General features: G+C 41.1%; 2 protein-coding genes across 2 annotated transcripts; one reads left to right on the forward strand and one right to left on the reverse strand.

The window, feature by feature from the left end:
* Positions 1 to 138: 138 nt before the first annotated feature.
* On the forward strand, positions 139 to 5262 carry dscc1 (DNA replication and sister chromatid cohesion 1). The gene is made up of 9 exons (XM_080768426.1): positions 139 to 456; positions 634 to 802; positions 1465 to 1599; positions 2089 to 2179; positions 2435 to 2573; positions 2800 to 2852; positions 3652 to 3806; positions 4410 to 4558; positions 5019 to 5262. Exons 1-9 carry the CDS (start codon positions 287 to 289, stop codon positions 5128 to 5130), a joined length of 1173 nt encoding a protein of 390 aa, XP_080624552.1. The 5' UTR covers positions 139 to 286; the 3' UTR covers positions 5131 to 5262.
* Positions 5184 to 12711, reverse strand: LOC308318795 (multiple inositol polyphosphate phosphatase 1-like). The gene is made up of 5 exons (XM_080768425.1): positions 11946 to 12711; positions 11434 to 11628; positions 9822 to 9919; positions 9307 to 9437; positions 5184 to 7023 (listed from the first exon to the last, which is right to left on the reverse strand). Exons 1-5 carry the CDS (start codon positions 12526 to 12528, stop codon positions 6642 to 6644), a joined length of 1389 nt encoding a protein of 462 aa, XP_080624551.1. The 5' UTR covers positions 12529 to 12711; the 3' UTR covers positions 5184 to 6641.
* Positions 12712 to 14922: the final 2211 nt, after the last annotated feature.

Raw genomic sequence — 14922 nt, forward strand, 5'->3', positions numbered from 1 at the left:
AAAACTATGACGGTATATTTCGAAAATATACTTTGAATAAATGCCAATTAAAGGCTATTTATTTTGTCATCAATTTACTTTTTCTGCTACCCGGTACTATTTTGATGTCGTCACTTTACTCTCTTCCGTTAACAATAAGAACGCGGGGATAATTTGACTGCAAATCTGCGATCGAAGGTAGTATTTACTTCTCTATTCATTTGCTCATAACAAAACTTCTCAACAGCCAACCTCAAGCGGTATAAAGTTGTATTTGTCAATAGATTTATTGACGTGGTTGGCTAAAATGCGAAGTATAGAGGAGGTGCAGGCCACCCTACAGATCGCCAAGCTCGAAGAGGAGGATCTGCACAATACAGTCCAGTGTCTCACTTTTGGCGACAATGTTTCCTCTGGTGACTACTGTCTCATGGAGCTGGATGACATTCTATGCAAACACATTGAAGCGGGGGACAGGTAACGTTCACTGTTATATAGATCATGATCCTGCATTTGTACATTAAAAATAAATGTACACCGATCAGGAGTTAAATGGATGGATACACACTGAATATTTTACACCATTTACATTCTGCCTAATAGCCAACTATAACGTTGATGATGTGACACTGCTGTTCTTTACTTCTTAATCAGTCTAATTATTCGAGGGGATAAGGATGAGCGTGCTGTACTGTGCACTGGGGACAAGACCTATGATCTGAAGATAGCCGACACATCCAACCTGCTGCTGCTTTTACCAGGATGCAAGACACCAGACCAACTAACTAACAGTCATGACAGCACTCATCTGTTGCACACACAGGTACATAAACCACACACACACACACACACACACACACACACACAACATTGAACCCCTAACTGCTCCCGATAAGCAGGCTGGATCGTGTGTGTGTGTGTGTGTGTGTGTGTGTGCAATGGGTTAATGTGAAATACATTGTAAAGTGATATATAAATTCTGTACCGTTCTCTCTCTCTCTCTCTCTCTCTCTCTCTCTCTCTCTCTCTCTCTCTCTCTCTCTCTCTCTCACACACACGCACACACACACACACAGGGTATCAGGTATGGTCGCCCCTAAAGTTAAACCATCTCACCCCTCGATTCTTTCGCCATTCTTACGCCGACCGCTCGGTGCCGCTTTGTTTTACTGAGGTTATACAAAAGTTTAGGGTTAGGCATAGTTTTACTGGGGTGGTTTAGGTATGATAAGGTTTGGGCGTAGTTTTACTGAGGTTAAGGTTAGGAATAGGGTTAGGTTTTAACCGTTTAAGCATAATTTACTTGGGTTACTTTAGGAATACCAGGCCGCGCAGTTCGACCGGCTGTACACCCAGGGCGAGTTGGTAAAGGGGCAGGTTGTCTGTTATTCACACAGTACAGTACAATCGGTGTCCAGGATTGAAACCAGCTGCATATTATGCACACATTATATTATACACTAACTTTATCCTCTTCTGCTTTAGATCTGGGGATTCTGTAACAATTACTGGGAACTGCGGAAGTGCCGACCTAAACTGAAGAAATTGAAGAGACTTCTGATGGAGAATCCTTATGAAGGACCTACTTTAGCCGGGCAGGAGGAGAACACTGAACACAGGGTACATTGAGAATTCTACAGTGCTGACCCGCATCAGATGTGGGTCTATAATACGTATAGGAGGGGTCTTCCAACGTTTTTCTGGCCAAGAGCACCTTAGCAGGGACTACTACATATTGTATATAATTGTGTTACTTAGTTGCAGATTAAACTTATTTCATAGATTTGTTATCAGTATATGTTGGATTCATGTTCATTTGTATTTTCAGACATTGAACGACTTAAACTGTCAATACTTGGAAAACCTCACTCTACTTGCTCTGCTCTTTTTTCCCTGTACTCCGAGTCCAAACCTCTTTGCCGAATATAGCCGATCGGGTTGGCACTTTTTATTTGGACAACCCTTATTCCCTTAGTCCATTCTGTACCAGTATCACTGCTGTGTGTCAAACTGCCAATCCATCAGTTGTGCTGTAGATAAATGTTAAATACTGAATGGTGAATGTGATTGTAGTGGTAAATGGTTCTCTCCATGTTCTCCTGTTTCCAGTACACTATGATGGATCTGTTGGAGTCAATCCAGGCTAGTGAAGAGGAGATCAAGGCCCACCTCCAGACTGTCCATGCTTGTCAGCTAGATGGTATGCTGGGGTATTTCACCCATTTAATCATTGATGGAATTTACAAACGGGTTTCACAAGGTACAAAAATATGTCAAGATTTAATGTATTTATTTAACACCTGCTGGAATGGTGAACACCATGTCGGGGCAATCAGTGTGGCGTATAAGAGCATGATGACCGCTGTGTCGATATGACAATCATACAATATTTCCCCTTTGTCTCTGTCTGTCATCTTTCTCACACACGCACTACTGTTTGCTCTCTCTTTTCCAGGCTACTGGCGTGTGTTGGAGTTTGACTATGAGGTGAAGCTGCTAGGTCATGTGGCTCAGTTGGTGGATTCTGAGTCATGGTCCTTCAGCAAAGTTAATCTGAAAACATGTCTCGAGGAATTAGGACCACTGGAGCCTACGTAAGTATGTTTACAGTTAATTTAAGCATTAGTATCTGTCAGTTATAATCAAACAAAAACTTGCAATGGGCATTAGCCTAAAGAGATGTGCAGCTAAAATGGTATTAATATGGAGTTTGCACTGGCTATTAAAATGATGGCTAGATAGTCAGGAAGGAGACATTTGAGACTTGACCACGAGTAAAGGTTCCATTAATATTGTCCACTCTCTCCATTTCACTGAAAGGGAACTGATTGAACACTGCTTGAACTGCTATGGGAAACGCTACACAGAACATGGTAAGACTATTTTTGACACGATTACAATTAATCCTTAATGACCCCATTACACGGCCAGAAATCATCATATTTGGTTATTCATATCATGTGATTCCTGTAAAACAGTAAGCTAGGGCGGGACATGTCACAGCTATTGACTGGCCTTTCCAGTAGTAGCCAATGGCATGAGGATATCAGTGAGAGCCTGTCAACCATTGCCAATGTTTGTGTCTGACTAGGGATGTTAGTTCTTTCTCTGTAAGTACGAAGATATTCGTACATAAAGCTTTACACCAAATATCAAACGGTTTCGGCGAAAATCAACTTTTAACATTGACTACTACAAGACAAGAATTACTTTTTATTTCATTTTGTTCCTCATTCAAAGATGGCCTAGCCCTGTATTTTAAATGGTCAACTAAATATTTGATTAAGGAATATTAATATGCCTTTCTTTCTGTATATCAGTAAAATGTAGATTTTTATGTTAGAAATTGAAGGAAATTAAGATTCTCAGATAAGAAAACGCTACAGATAAGAAAATAAAACTAACCGGTTAATTGATCGATGAGGTTATCAAAACGTGTAAATTAATGAATTAATCTAAGGTTAGACAAAAAGGCAGGCTAGCTATGTGCTTGAGGTGTTTTACGCTATCCAATGTCTACAACATACATTTATTCTTCATTAATATCTTGGCTCTACATACATTTATTCTTCATTAATATCTTGGCTCTACAGTCTACAAAATCTGTAGTGCTGTTTCGATTGACAGCCGATAAATATCTACTTCCCGCCCTTCACACCATCCTACATACAGATGAAGTGTTTTATGCCTTGGATGAGGATAAAGTGTGTCGAGCCATGGCACTGCTGCTTCTGCAGAATTCTGTCAAGTTCAACCTCAAAGAGTTTCAAGTCGTTTGGCAGCAGAGTGTCCCAGAAGGCATGGGCACAAGATTGGACCAGCTGAAGGTTTGTGTTTGGATCACATTATATAGTAACTCTGTAACAACACTACGTTTTGTGGTATCTAACTAGTAGTGTATCCAATGACGTTTCCACATAAATGCATTATTGTGGTTAAATTACCTACTCAAAATACCTACTAAAATAGCCGACAAGGAGGATTATAAGGTTTTGAGTAATGATTGGTTTGTATGGTAAAATGAGGGAAAGTCAATCAGAGGCAGAGTTGTTCCATCTGCTCCTGTCTATAAAACAGGCAGAACTAAACAAACTTATTTGAAAGTATGTTGTTGAAACTGCATGGACAGCAGGAAAGCCACAACAAAACACTGATTGAACCACGAACAGAACGTTAGAAACGGACGCAAACAACGACTGCGAGGTTGTGACACAGAAGCATACACGTTACTAAAATAATAATAATGCTATTGTAGAAGAAGAGAGCTCGGGGGTATACAGCCATGTCATTTATATCAATATTTATATAACTTTCAATTAATATGAAAATTACAAGTTTCAATATCGGATGTTACCTGACCTGAATTCCACAGGTTTTAGATTAAGAAGATACTATGTTGATCACGGGTGATTTCTGTGTATGTTTTCCAGAGCGTAGCCCTGGTGGATCGTAGTTGTCATCCACAGACCATCTCTCTGCTGAAGGTGGAGGATCTCTCAGAAGACACCCAGGAACGCTTCAATCACCTTTTCACCCTCCGAGAGAAATGGACAGAGGACGACATCACTCCTTACATCCAGTAGGTGTCACTACTAGCCCAATAATCATAATTTGATCATGCCAGAATAACATCATTAGTTGCTGTGAGAGTTGTAATGGAGAAGTGGATCTGGGAGGCCAATAATAGAATATACGTTATTTATCCATTCAATAAATAATATGCCATTAAGTGCATTATTTAAGTATGACATTACTGTTCTGACATTTAACAGTAACAATGTTTTGACAATAGTTTGTTACAAATGCGCAAAGACTAAATAAACGGAGTAATAATAACTAATAATTGAAAAATTGGCAAGATTATAATTAATGACAGTATTGATTGCTGAGTGAAAAGCGGAAAAACTTACATTTAACCCCACCACTGCTTTAGTATGTAATTTGTAAATATGAGATGGACTATTGTACTGTACACACTACAAGTATTTAAACTATGGTGGTCCCTCACCGAGTGTTTGCTATTCTCTTTCGTTATTCAGGGACCTGTGTGGAGAAAAGCAAAGCACTGGAGCTCTACTGACCAAGTACGCTCGGTCCTCCATGCAAAAGGGAGTCAAGGTGTTCAACTCCAGAAGGCCTGTGGCTACCTGAAGACATTTCTGAACTTCTCTAATATCATAACCTAACATCTAAATGTCATGATATGTCTGTAATCAAAAGCAATCTTTATTTCTATCAGTTAACTTTGTACATGTTTTATCCATTAAAGGAAAGCTGCCATTTTTCAATCGTATTATCATTATTAGTCATACATTCATGTCTAAAGCCCATATAACAAAATACATACATACATACATGGATGCACCTGGGACGTATCCTCAGTGATGTATCCCACGGTCATCGGGGTTTCGGGTCTCCCAACATCATACCCCTCATTCAGGTGACCCAGCCGGGGTGATCAAGTCCCGACTTACGTCCCAGTAGCTACCCTCGATCAGTCCCATTAGGGAAAAACCAGGGCCACACAATCCGTTCCTCCTGAACTACTCTGCCGGGACTGGGAGGTATCATTCTGGCGCGTGGAAGGACTAGGCTCTGTGGGTTGTCTCCTGTCCGGGCCCCTCCTACGTCTCACCAGGTCCACTCCTGCTCTCACCAGGTCAGGCCCTGTGCGTTGCACCAGACTCCCAGCACCACATTACTTACTGAGATATTGTGACATCAGCGGATGGGTGGCAGGGTTTCTTAGTGAGCATGGAGGAAATAAGCAGTCATGAATCATATTTTGGATGTTCATATTTCTTTATGATTTTGCTTCATTATCAAGATAATCACCAAACTGTGATTACATTGTACTTTTGGTTCATTCAATTCACCCGTTTGATCGTTGCATAGATGGATGCTAGTGATGCACAGGCCAGCCCGTTGCCTGCAGTTCCCGCAGGTTGGGTCAAGGTTTTCAGCGCAAAAAAGCACTCCTGCTTTCCCGCCTGTACTCAATCAAAAGATTCAATTAGCTGCATATACAAAATTATCATCTCCACTTTTAGATACTGGTTATTCATTAACCATTGAGTATACTGTAGCTAGCACATTTGAGAGGAAACCTGTGTCCAGGAGAGTACGTAGGTGTATTTAGAAGGAAAAGTGTTCCAGTAGCTTGCTGCTTGTCTATTGACAATAAGGAAGAGCAATAGAGTACCGAAGTCCTGACGTCACACCCATTACCCCTGGGTCACAACACTATTTGTATTGGAAATGCCATAGGAAAATCTTAGAACACGTCATATATGAATGTTCCAGAAATAAACTAACCTGATTTTTATAATTTATGGAAGCACAACCACTTCAACTAGAGCGGTGCCGGTTGGGCACTGGTCTACTTGAAACGATGAAAGTTGGAAATGCCCAGTTATTATACAGTATGTATAATAACCCTTCCCTTCTGGACAACTGGAAATGCCAAATGAGGCTTTTGTGCTGGTTCTGGACAACCGGAGTACCCGTTCCACCCATATGTGTCCCTTTTATGCCCATATATGGAGATTTCTGTATGTGTCTCTGTCCCTTTATGTCAGTGGAGTTAGGTGGATTACACGTGTACAGAGTCAGACAGACAGAGACAAGGTGCATTTATACATAGATAGATGAACCCTTCTCTCCTATGTGTATGTAGTCTCCTGGAAGAGCTCGCACTCAGTCTCAAAGTCACAGCCCTGGAGCAGTTCCCTGTAGTGATCTCTGACATCTTGGTATCGAGGGATGGATGCCTGTTGCTGATCCATACCAGGGAAAACCATGGGCTTCTCATTGAGCAGTGGCTGCAGCCTCAGGCCATCTTCTCCACAGTCATACAGCACCAGCAGTAGGTTAGCGGCATAGGGTAAGAACTGGCTTGTGCGGAATGAGCGCTGAGCTTGCGTGGCATAGTTGGTGGATGTCAGGCGTTCACTGTCGTTGAAGAAGCCCAGAAGAGTCAGCAGGGGCAGAAGTGTCTCTGCATGGCCAACCTGGATTGTCACCGCTTCAGACACAGTCCCCAACCTAAAGTACAGGAAGGTGTTTACACAGGTTTCAGGATTAGGAATTCTAACAGGACTCTTCTATATGAGTCATTGTAATACTAGAAATTAGGAAACATTATGGAATAGCATAATTGCACTGGAATAGTTTATGAAATTTCTCCCAATTAAATGGATGCAATCTATGTTGTTCTCAATAAAAAGGTCTGTGCTACTGGTACATAATGTATTAAACAAAGTAGTCTTGCTTTACCTTGATACTTTCCATCCATGAATCACATTGACACACAAAATGGGCCTGATTCATTAAAAAGAAATACGCCACCGTTGCACTGTGGCGGAAACAGATATCGTATTTATCCGTCCGATCAAGCTACGTTGAGATGACGTGTTATTCAGAGAAGCTGGTGTAATCACTTCATTTATGCGGATCGCTGAGTGTATCCTTTCCGCATTTTCCCCAAGCGATTCGCCTGTTGTCGCCTGGTTAGTTGGAACATCCACGCCCATTCTACACCATATAAGGCAACAGGAAATCTCGAAATACGTCATCATAGCCGGCACAGAGGATTCCCAAACTTTAAATTCTATACAACAGCGCGATGAGCTTGTAGAGTAGTTAATTTTGACAGGAGGTTCTCTGCACGGACAGATCTTCAAGCAAACAGCGCGAGTTATATGTATAAAAATAATTATAAACGAAACTTGCCAACTTGGCACGCATTGCTTCACTCGATCCTTAAATGTCAGAGTTAACTGATATGTTACAGTTACTTTCACATAATGAGAAAGAAGTTAATTTGTACTGTTCACCACACGACCAAATGCTATATACAACTCGGCAATGATACTGATGAATGCACTGCAGGGTTATAAAAAAAGAAAGAACACTCGCCTGCAGAAGTAAAATAGATATCCGATGTATCAGATGTAAATTCATTTCATGATGTCGTCATATTAAAATGATTCGCGGGACACGGCAAACTTGATTCATCTCATGATGAGATCAATGTAGTAGCTAGCCTACAGCATATAGCCTACACAGCTACAACGTTGCCCATATTATAATTAATTAAGGTGAGCTGGCTTAAAACTGACTGGCCAAATTGCACGCGCTGATGCCATAATGTGGATTTATAGCCCTCGTCGTGACTGCTGTCTGTCTGTCAGACCGGCATGTCTGTGAACCATAGAATGCCATAGATAGACCATATAACAGTCGGGCCGGGCCGTGTTCTGTCCTTGCCGGGCTCACCGCGCCGTTATATTAATTTTCCAATGTAAATTTCACCCAGATTGGACTCTGTTCAGCGGCCGCATGCTGCTGTCCGCCCCACACACACACACACACACACACACACACACACACCGACAGTCAGAGAACTGACTCACTAAATAACACTAACACACACTAAACAATGTTGGATTCGTACAGTGCAGAATGCAGATAAGTGTAGGCCTATGTTCTTATTATAATTGTGAGTTTGTTTTTTAACATGCAGCGCGAGTCCACGGGAGCCGATCTACAAGCTCACAACGCGTTGCACTGCGAGTAGCCTAGAGAAGGCTGTCAAGTGAGCAGCGCAATCGCGCATGCTATAGAAATATCCTAATAAATAAATAAAAATGTGTCGCTTGCAGGGGCAGTTTCCTTATGGGACTTGCCTCTAGAATGCATGCATAGGCATACAAGTGCAAGTTTTATATATCATTTTTTTATGTGCTGAACAATGTTATAGGGTCGGGACACATGCCTACATATTTTATCTGTGATTTGGGAACTATTTATTGATTCAGCATGAAGACTAAAGCCTTCTGAATATATCCGTAAATTCGTCCGCCACCTAAAGAGGTCCCGTGGGATTTTACGGAGTTTCCGACCAACCTACGTGAGCGTCAAGTTCACGGCCATTTCCATGAATTCCAAATTAATGTGGGAAATCCACGTAAATGCCTTTCCGCTAGCTTCACGTCATTATATCAGCGTAAACGCCGTTGTGAATCAGGCCCACAAAATGTATCTAATAAAAATCCTAAGACGCCAGTGTGCCACTGATTACCCTCCCCTGTGTATTATTATTTCCAATTTGGCTGATAACACGGCCTTACAGTATATGTAGACTGACTTTGCTGTACTTTTGGCATGGTAATCAGCACTATACAAGAGTACCCGCATGGAAGTATTCAGTGATAACAGTCATTGGTGTAACAGTGACCACAAAACATCACCTACATTACTGTTCAACTTGTCTCCGATCTACTAACTTGATGACCTAGATGGAAATATATGCAAAAACTAACTCACTTGTTCTCACTGGCTGCTTTGTCCAGTCTACTAAAAACATCATGGAAAAGAATGCAACTTGACTTGCTGTTGATGGGATAGCCATAGCCTCTTTTCCAGAAGTGCTTCAGGTCAAGAGCATACTCCAAAACCTGTTGGTATAAGAAAATACACATGTATGTGGTGGGATAGACTATGTTTTTGTTTGGACAGAAAAGTAAAGGCCCATCAATATATCTGACATTCTTAATGCAAGGAAAATGTGCAGTGAGTTCAGTGACAAGACAAAAGTCCTGCTTAGTTCCTGAATAAGAGAAAACTAGGGGTTTGGACGATTATAAATCGATTCACGATACATTTAAAAATATATATTATCATTTGATATTATTTTACAAAAAAAAGTCTTCCTGTGAGTTTTCTGCAATTGTATCAATAAATAAATATAACCTTCCAGTTGACATTATCAATATTATTGTTATTATCAATACAAGATAATTAAGCATTCATAAATATTATATTTTGTGTAGTTTAAATACCTGTGCATCAACTGCATCGAAGAGCTGACACCAGGGGGAGTTCTCATTCTTAATAGAAAATTCATAGGCACAAAGATAAAATGCAGCTTGAGCCATATCTGCAGAAAAAAGGTAAAAGAAAAGTTAGAACTAATGTAGTCACAAAAGGCAAAAGCCTTTCAGTCATTTAAGTTCACACAACTAAGACCCAAGTGAATTCACACAAATCCATAATTCTACAATGTAGAAGTATGGGTAGAGGATAAGGAAAGACAAATATCCTCAGTTTCAGTTGTTAATTTGACCTTAAAACCAAGGAACTCTGGTGTGCATTAACTAGTTTAATTATTTCCTCTCTTTGAGGACTATGTTATTAACTACCAGAGTAATGGTTCTGTTTGCACAGGAACCTGCATTTTGTTGATTATGAGGTCAGAATCCATTTAATTATATTGACATATTTGCGAGTTATACTTTGTGACCCTGTTGTCAGTCAACAACTTTTTATTTATTTAGGCTTTTTACCACTTTTTCTCCCAAATGTTGTCGTTATGCTAATTGATTAATTTGATTCCATCGATGTTTGTCACTGGTGTTGTTTCCTACTGGCTCACCTACTAGTGAGAAGCCCTTGCCGGGAGGATGTGGCACGGGTACGGAGGTATGAGTATGTGCAGTGACAAATATCACCCAAACACAGGCCAATTGTGTACGTCGTAGTAGATGACAGACAGTGGCCTTGTGGTTAGAGCGTCCGCCCTGATACTGGGAGGTCGGCGTTCGATCCCCGGCCGGGTCATACCAAAGACTGTAAAAATGGGACCCAATGCCTCCCTGCTTAGCACTCAGCATCAATGGGTTGGATTGGGGGGTCAAATATACTAATCAAAGTAACACAGTAATGTGTGTGACAAATCACACGACTTTGACCTTGATACTCGCAAACGCCTAGACTCCGCGGTGGTGGGCAGGGACTTTACCACTGTGCCACGAAAGCATTTTAATATGCTGAAATGAGTGGATATGAAAGGGTTCCCAATCCTCCAAAATAATCTTATTTGAACTGGGGGCGCTCCACCCTAACAAGCACTTGGAATGTAGGAGTTGAGGCAGTTCAACTGACTCAGTTCACAGATAAGTCATGTGAAAATAGCAGATCTACAAGCTGCTGTGAGCTTGTAGATCAGCTATTTTTGCCTCTTATATTATTTGACAAGAAGCGGTCGAGAAATGACAGAGTTAGCGTGTGGGGCTCTCCGGGGGGTCCCCGGAACATCCAGACCCCCAGGAACGCACCCAGGGGGGCAGGCCGATTCCACGTCCGAAGTGGTTGAGAAATGACAGAGTTACTGTGTGGGGGTCCCTCTACTGTACTGTACTGATACATCTGAAATCATCATATATACAGTTAATATGTATGTGTGTGTTAGGCTGCACAACAGTGACACTTGGTTTTGAAAACCAACCAAATGCTATTTTCGTGCTCAGACCCAGGCATACAGCCAGCCAGGCACACACAGCTACACTTAATGAAGTGGTTGCACCACTTAAAAATCCCTGTGTGATATTAGTCTGGCTTATTAGCCAGGCTAGGAGCGACGCACAGGTTGAGAGAACCACTGTTCTATCTCACCATCAGTGATGAGACTGTACGGGACATGAAGACGGTCTGCAATCTTCTCTGTGACCCGCTTCATCTCTGGTCCCAAATTGAACTTGTCGACTTCTTCAGTGGCTGACGGGTTGTCATCAACGTCTTTCAGAAACTTTGTGCAGTGTTCGAAGAATCTCATCAGGGCATCATTCACCTCATGGTCAAATTCTTGGTCTGTAGATGGGAAAAGGAAATCGTAATTTAGTCCTACATCCTAATAATAATAATAATAATAATAATATTGTATAGGATGAAAACATCACTTAAGCCTAGTTTATACTCCATCGGCTCCTACCAAATGTTAGGATTTGGCAATAAATATATCAAGATTGTATTTATTTATTCTCTGGATATTAGTATGATATATCTGGGTTGATATATTGTATATATTTCCAGGTTTTAGTCATAATTAGCCCTTTTTTACTTACAAAAATATAATGTGAAATTATCACAACATTGATTTGACATCGAGGCAGCATCTAACCACCTACCATCAATATTCCACAGTTCTGTCAGACCTCTCTGGAAGGATAAGGTGCTGTTGACACACCTGTGCTTTGAGCTGGTGATGAACTTCACGTGTCCACCTCGAAGCTTCTCCTCTGAAACCAACGATGGGAACAACTTGGACATCCTGACAGCCAGATGTTTAAGGTCATTCACACCTTTCTCCACCAGGCGGCCGTCCATGTCTTCGGTGTACCACATTCTCCAGTGGTTTTGGATTTCACGCAGCCAGCTCTCTCTGCCAGAGGCGTTGTGCAAAACCAGATTGTAGACTCGCTGCATCTTCTTGACGTTTTTGGACGTCGGATACCTTGTGCCATGTCTTACTATGGCAGTCAAGTGAACTTCACGGCATTCTGCAGATGGGAGCTCAGGTTTGTTTACAGCAAGTATGTCCTCAATGAGATATGGATTCACTTCCTCATACCTCCCTTTCGTGCTGAAATAGTTGGCAATCGTTGGTATATTTGACACGCTTCTTGACTTGAAATAATCAATAAAACAACATGAAATCCCACAGATGAAGAAATTAACAATTGCGAATTTAAAATATAGGGTAAACATCATTCCCAAACATGGAGGTATAGTACAAACATCCGTACCCCAACGTGGCGCAGCGATGTCCTGATTTGACGACGAATCGCTCACAAACGCGGAAGAGGCGGCCAACCAGTCCCTTTCCAGGAGTTCACAATTTCCCGTTCTGATTACCGGTAAATTGATTTATTAGACTCAAATACTCCATTATTTTCAAATGCCCGAAGAAAGTACAACCCAGATTCGGCACAAACTTAAGGGACTAAATTATTTTCGCTCCTATGCCACCAAAATGTGGAACGTCCTTAAAGGACAACTTTTGTTTTTTTCAACCAAGGTTCATGTTTTAGTTTGTTAAGTTAAGTAAAAGATGAGTGTTAATCTTTTTTCATTTGCTGCTTTCTTTCGTTTTAGGGAATTTAGCTGTTTTTGACAGGGGGGCGGGGGCATTCGAGTATGAGTCTAAATATGTATTTTTTAACACAATTTTATGGTGATTTCTTTTTTTATGGTTTACTATAGTCCTAATAAACGTCAGGAAATTACATCTGGCCACAGAAGATCACAGGATCTACTGAATGTGAAGGTAGCCTACTGGGGGAAGGCTATACTGTGTGTATAGGCTCAATATATAAGTTTGTCACATTCAATAGATCCTGTGATCTTTTGTGGCCAGATGTAATTTTCTGGCGTTTATTAGGACTATAGTAAACCATAAAAAAATAAATCACCATAAAATTGTGTTAAAAATATATATATATATATATATATATATATATATATTTAGCCCCATGCTCGAATGGCGCCCCCCTGTCAAAAACTGCTAAAATCCCTAAAACGAAAGAAAGCAGCAAATGAAAGAAAATTAACACTCATGTTTTAGTTTCTCTAATAACAACCTAAAACATGAACCTTGGTTGAAAAAAACTAAAGTTGTCCTTTAACAGTCATTAAGATGTGTGAATCCCTTGACTCCTTCAAAACCGCTCTCAAAGGGCACCTATGGACGGCTGCAATTCGAAACTGGCCCCCGTAAAATCTGAATCCCCCACCTTTCCCCCCCACTGTATATGTTTCTTTTCCCTTTTTGCTTCCTTTATGATGAATTCCTGTTGTTCTTTGACTAGGCTATATGGAAGTGTCTATTTGTACGTCTCTAAATGTTTTGATGAATTGAACATGGTGGACCCTTAATTGGGTCGTCCACTCACAGTTAACAGTCTTTGTATTGAGTTTGTGCTTGAAATGTACTGTAATTCTGCAATAAATCAATCAAAAAGTATGTAGGCCTATTTCATTCATCCATTATCACTCACTCATCAGAAAGCATTGAGCGGGTAACAGGTCATCTCGCCCCGGAATTTCGAAAAGTGAAGACGGCTCGCCCCAAGCCGTGGATAGCTCGCCCCCAAAGCGTGGATATCTCGCTCCACAGCGTGGATATCTCGCCCCAAAGCATTAGGCATAAGCTAAGTGTAAAATAATTATGGCTGTGAGCCTGCCAAACTTTGAGATTTAAGATCATGATAGAACCAATATTCACAAACGATCTACTCAGTCAGAATTTTTCCAGTTCAGGCCCGGGCCGGCCTAGTGGACCACTAGTAGTGGTCCAGGCACCTATGCTGCTAATCCGAGTTAGAGTCCCAATCCCGACGACCCTTGCTGCGTATCACCCCACACACACACACACACACACACATAAAAAAATGCAGTTCTAGTTGATTATAACTGACATATAATGCAAGCATACTCTTTTCATTCGACTGTATTAAACACCACAGCAGAAAGATGACTTAGTACAAAAATGTTTATTGTATTGAAAATCGATAAGGCATAAATAAGTCAGTCACAGGTGGTATTTAGAGAACAATAGAAAAACATCATCATTGGCATTATTGTTATTGTGCATAGAACAGAAGTAAAAAACAAACAAAACTCTCACAGCAGTCAACAGAAAATAATCATTGAATAAAATAACAACCACAACATGCGCGCGCGCGCACACACACACACACACACACACACACACACACACACACACACACACACACACACACACACACACACACACACACACACACACACACACACACACACACACACACACACACACACACACACACACACACACACACACACACACACACACACACACACACACACACACACACACACACACACACACACACACACACACACACACACACACACACACACACACACACACACACACACACACACACACACACACACACACACACACACACACACACACACACACACACACACACACACACACACACACACACACACACACACACACACACACACACACACACACAAAGGAAAAGTCTTATGGAAGTACAGTCTTACAGTGAGCCAGCTAGGTCAAATGAAATGGGTCAGCCTCATAAAATAAAA

Source organism: Protomyctophum bolini (assembly GCF_963924005.1).
Source record: "Protomyctophum bolini genome assembly, chromosome: 7".
In the NCBI taxonomy this organism is placed as follows: domain Eukaryota; kingdom Metazoa; phylum Chordata; class Actinopteri; order Myctophiformes; family Myctophidae; genus Protomyctophum; species Protomyctophum bolini.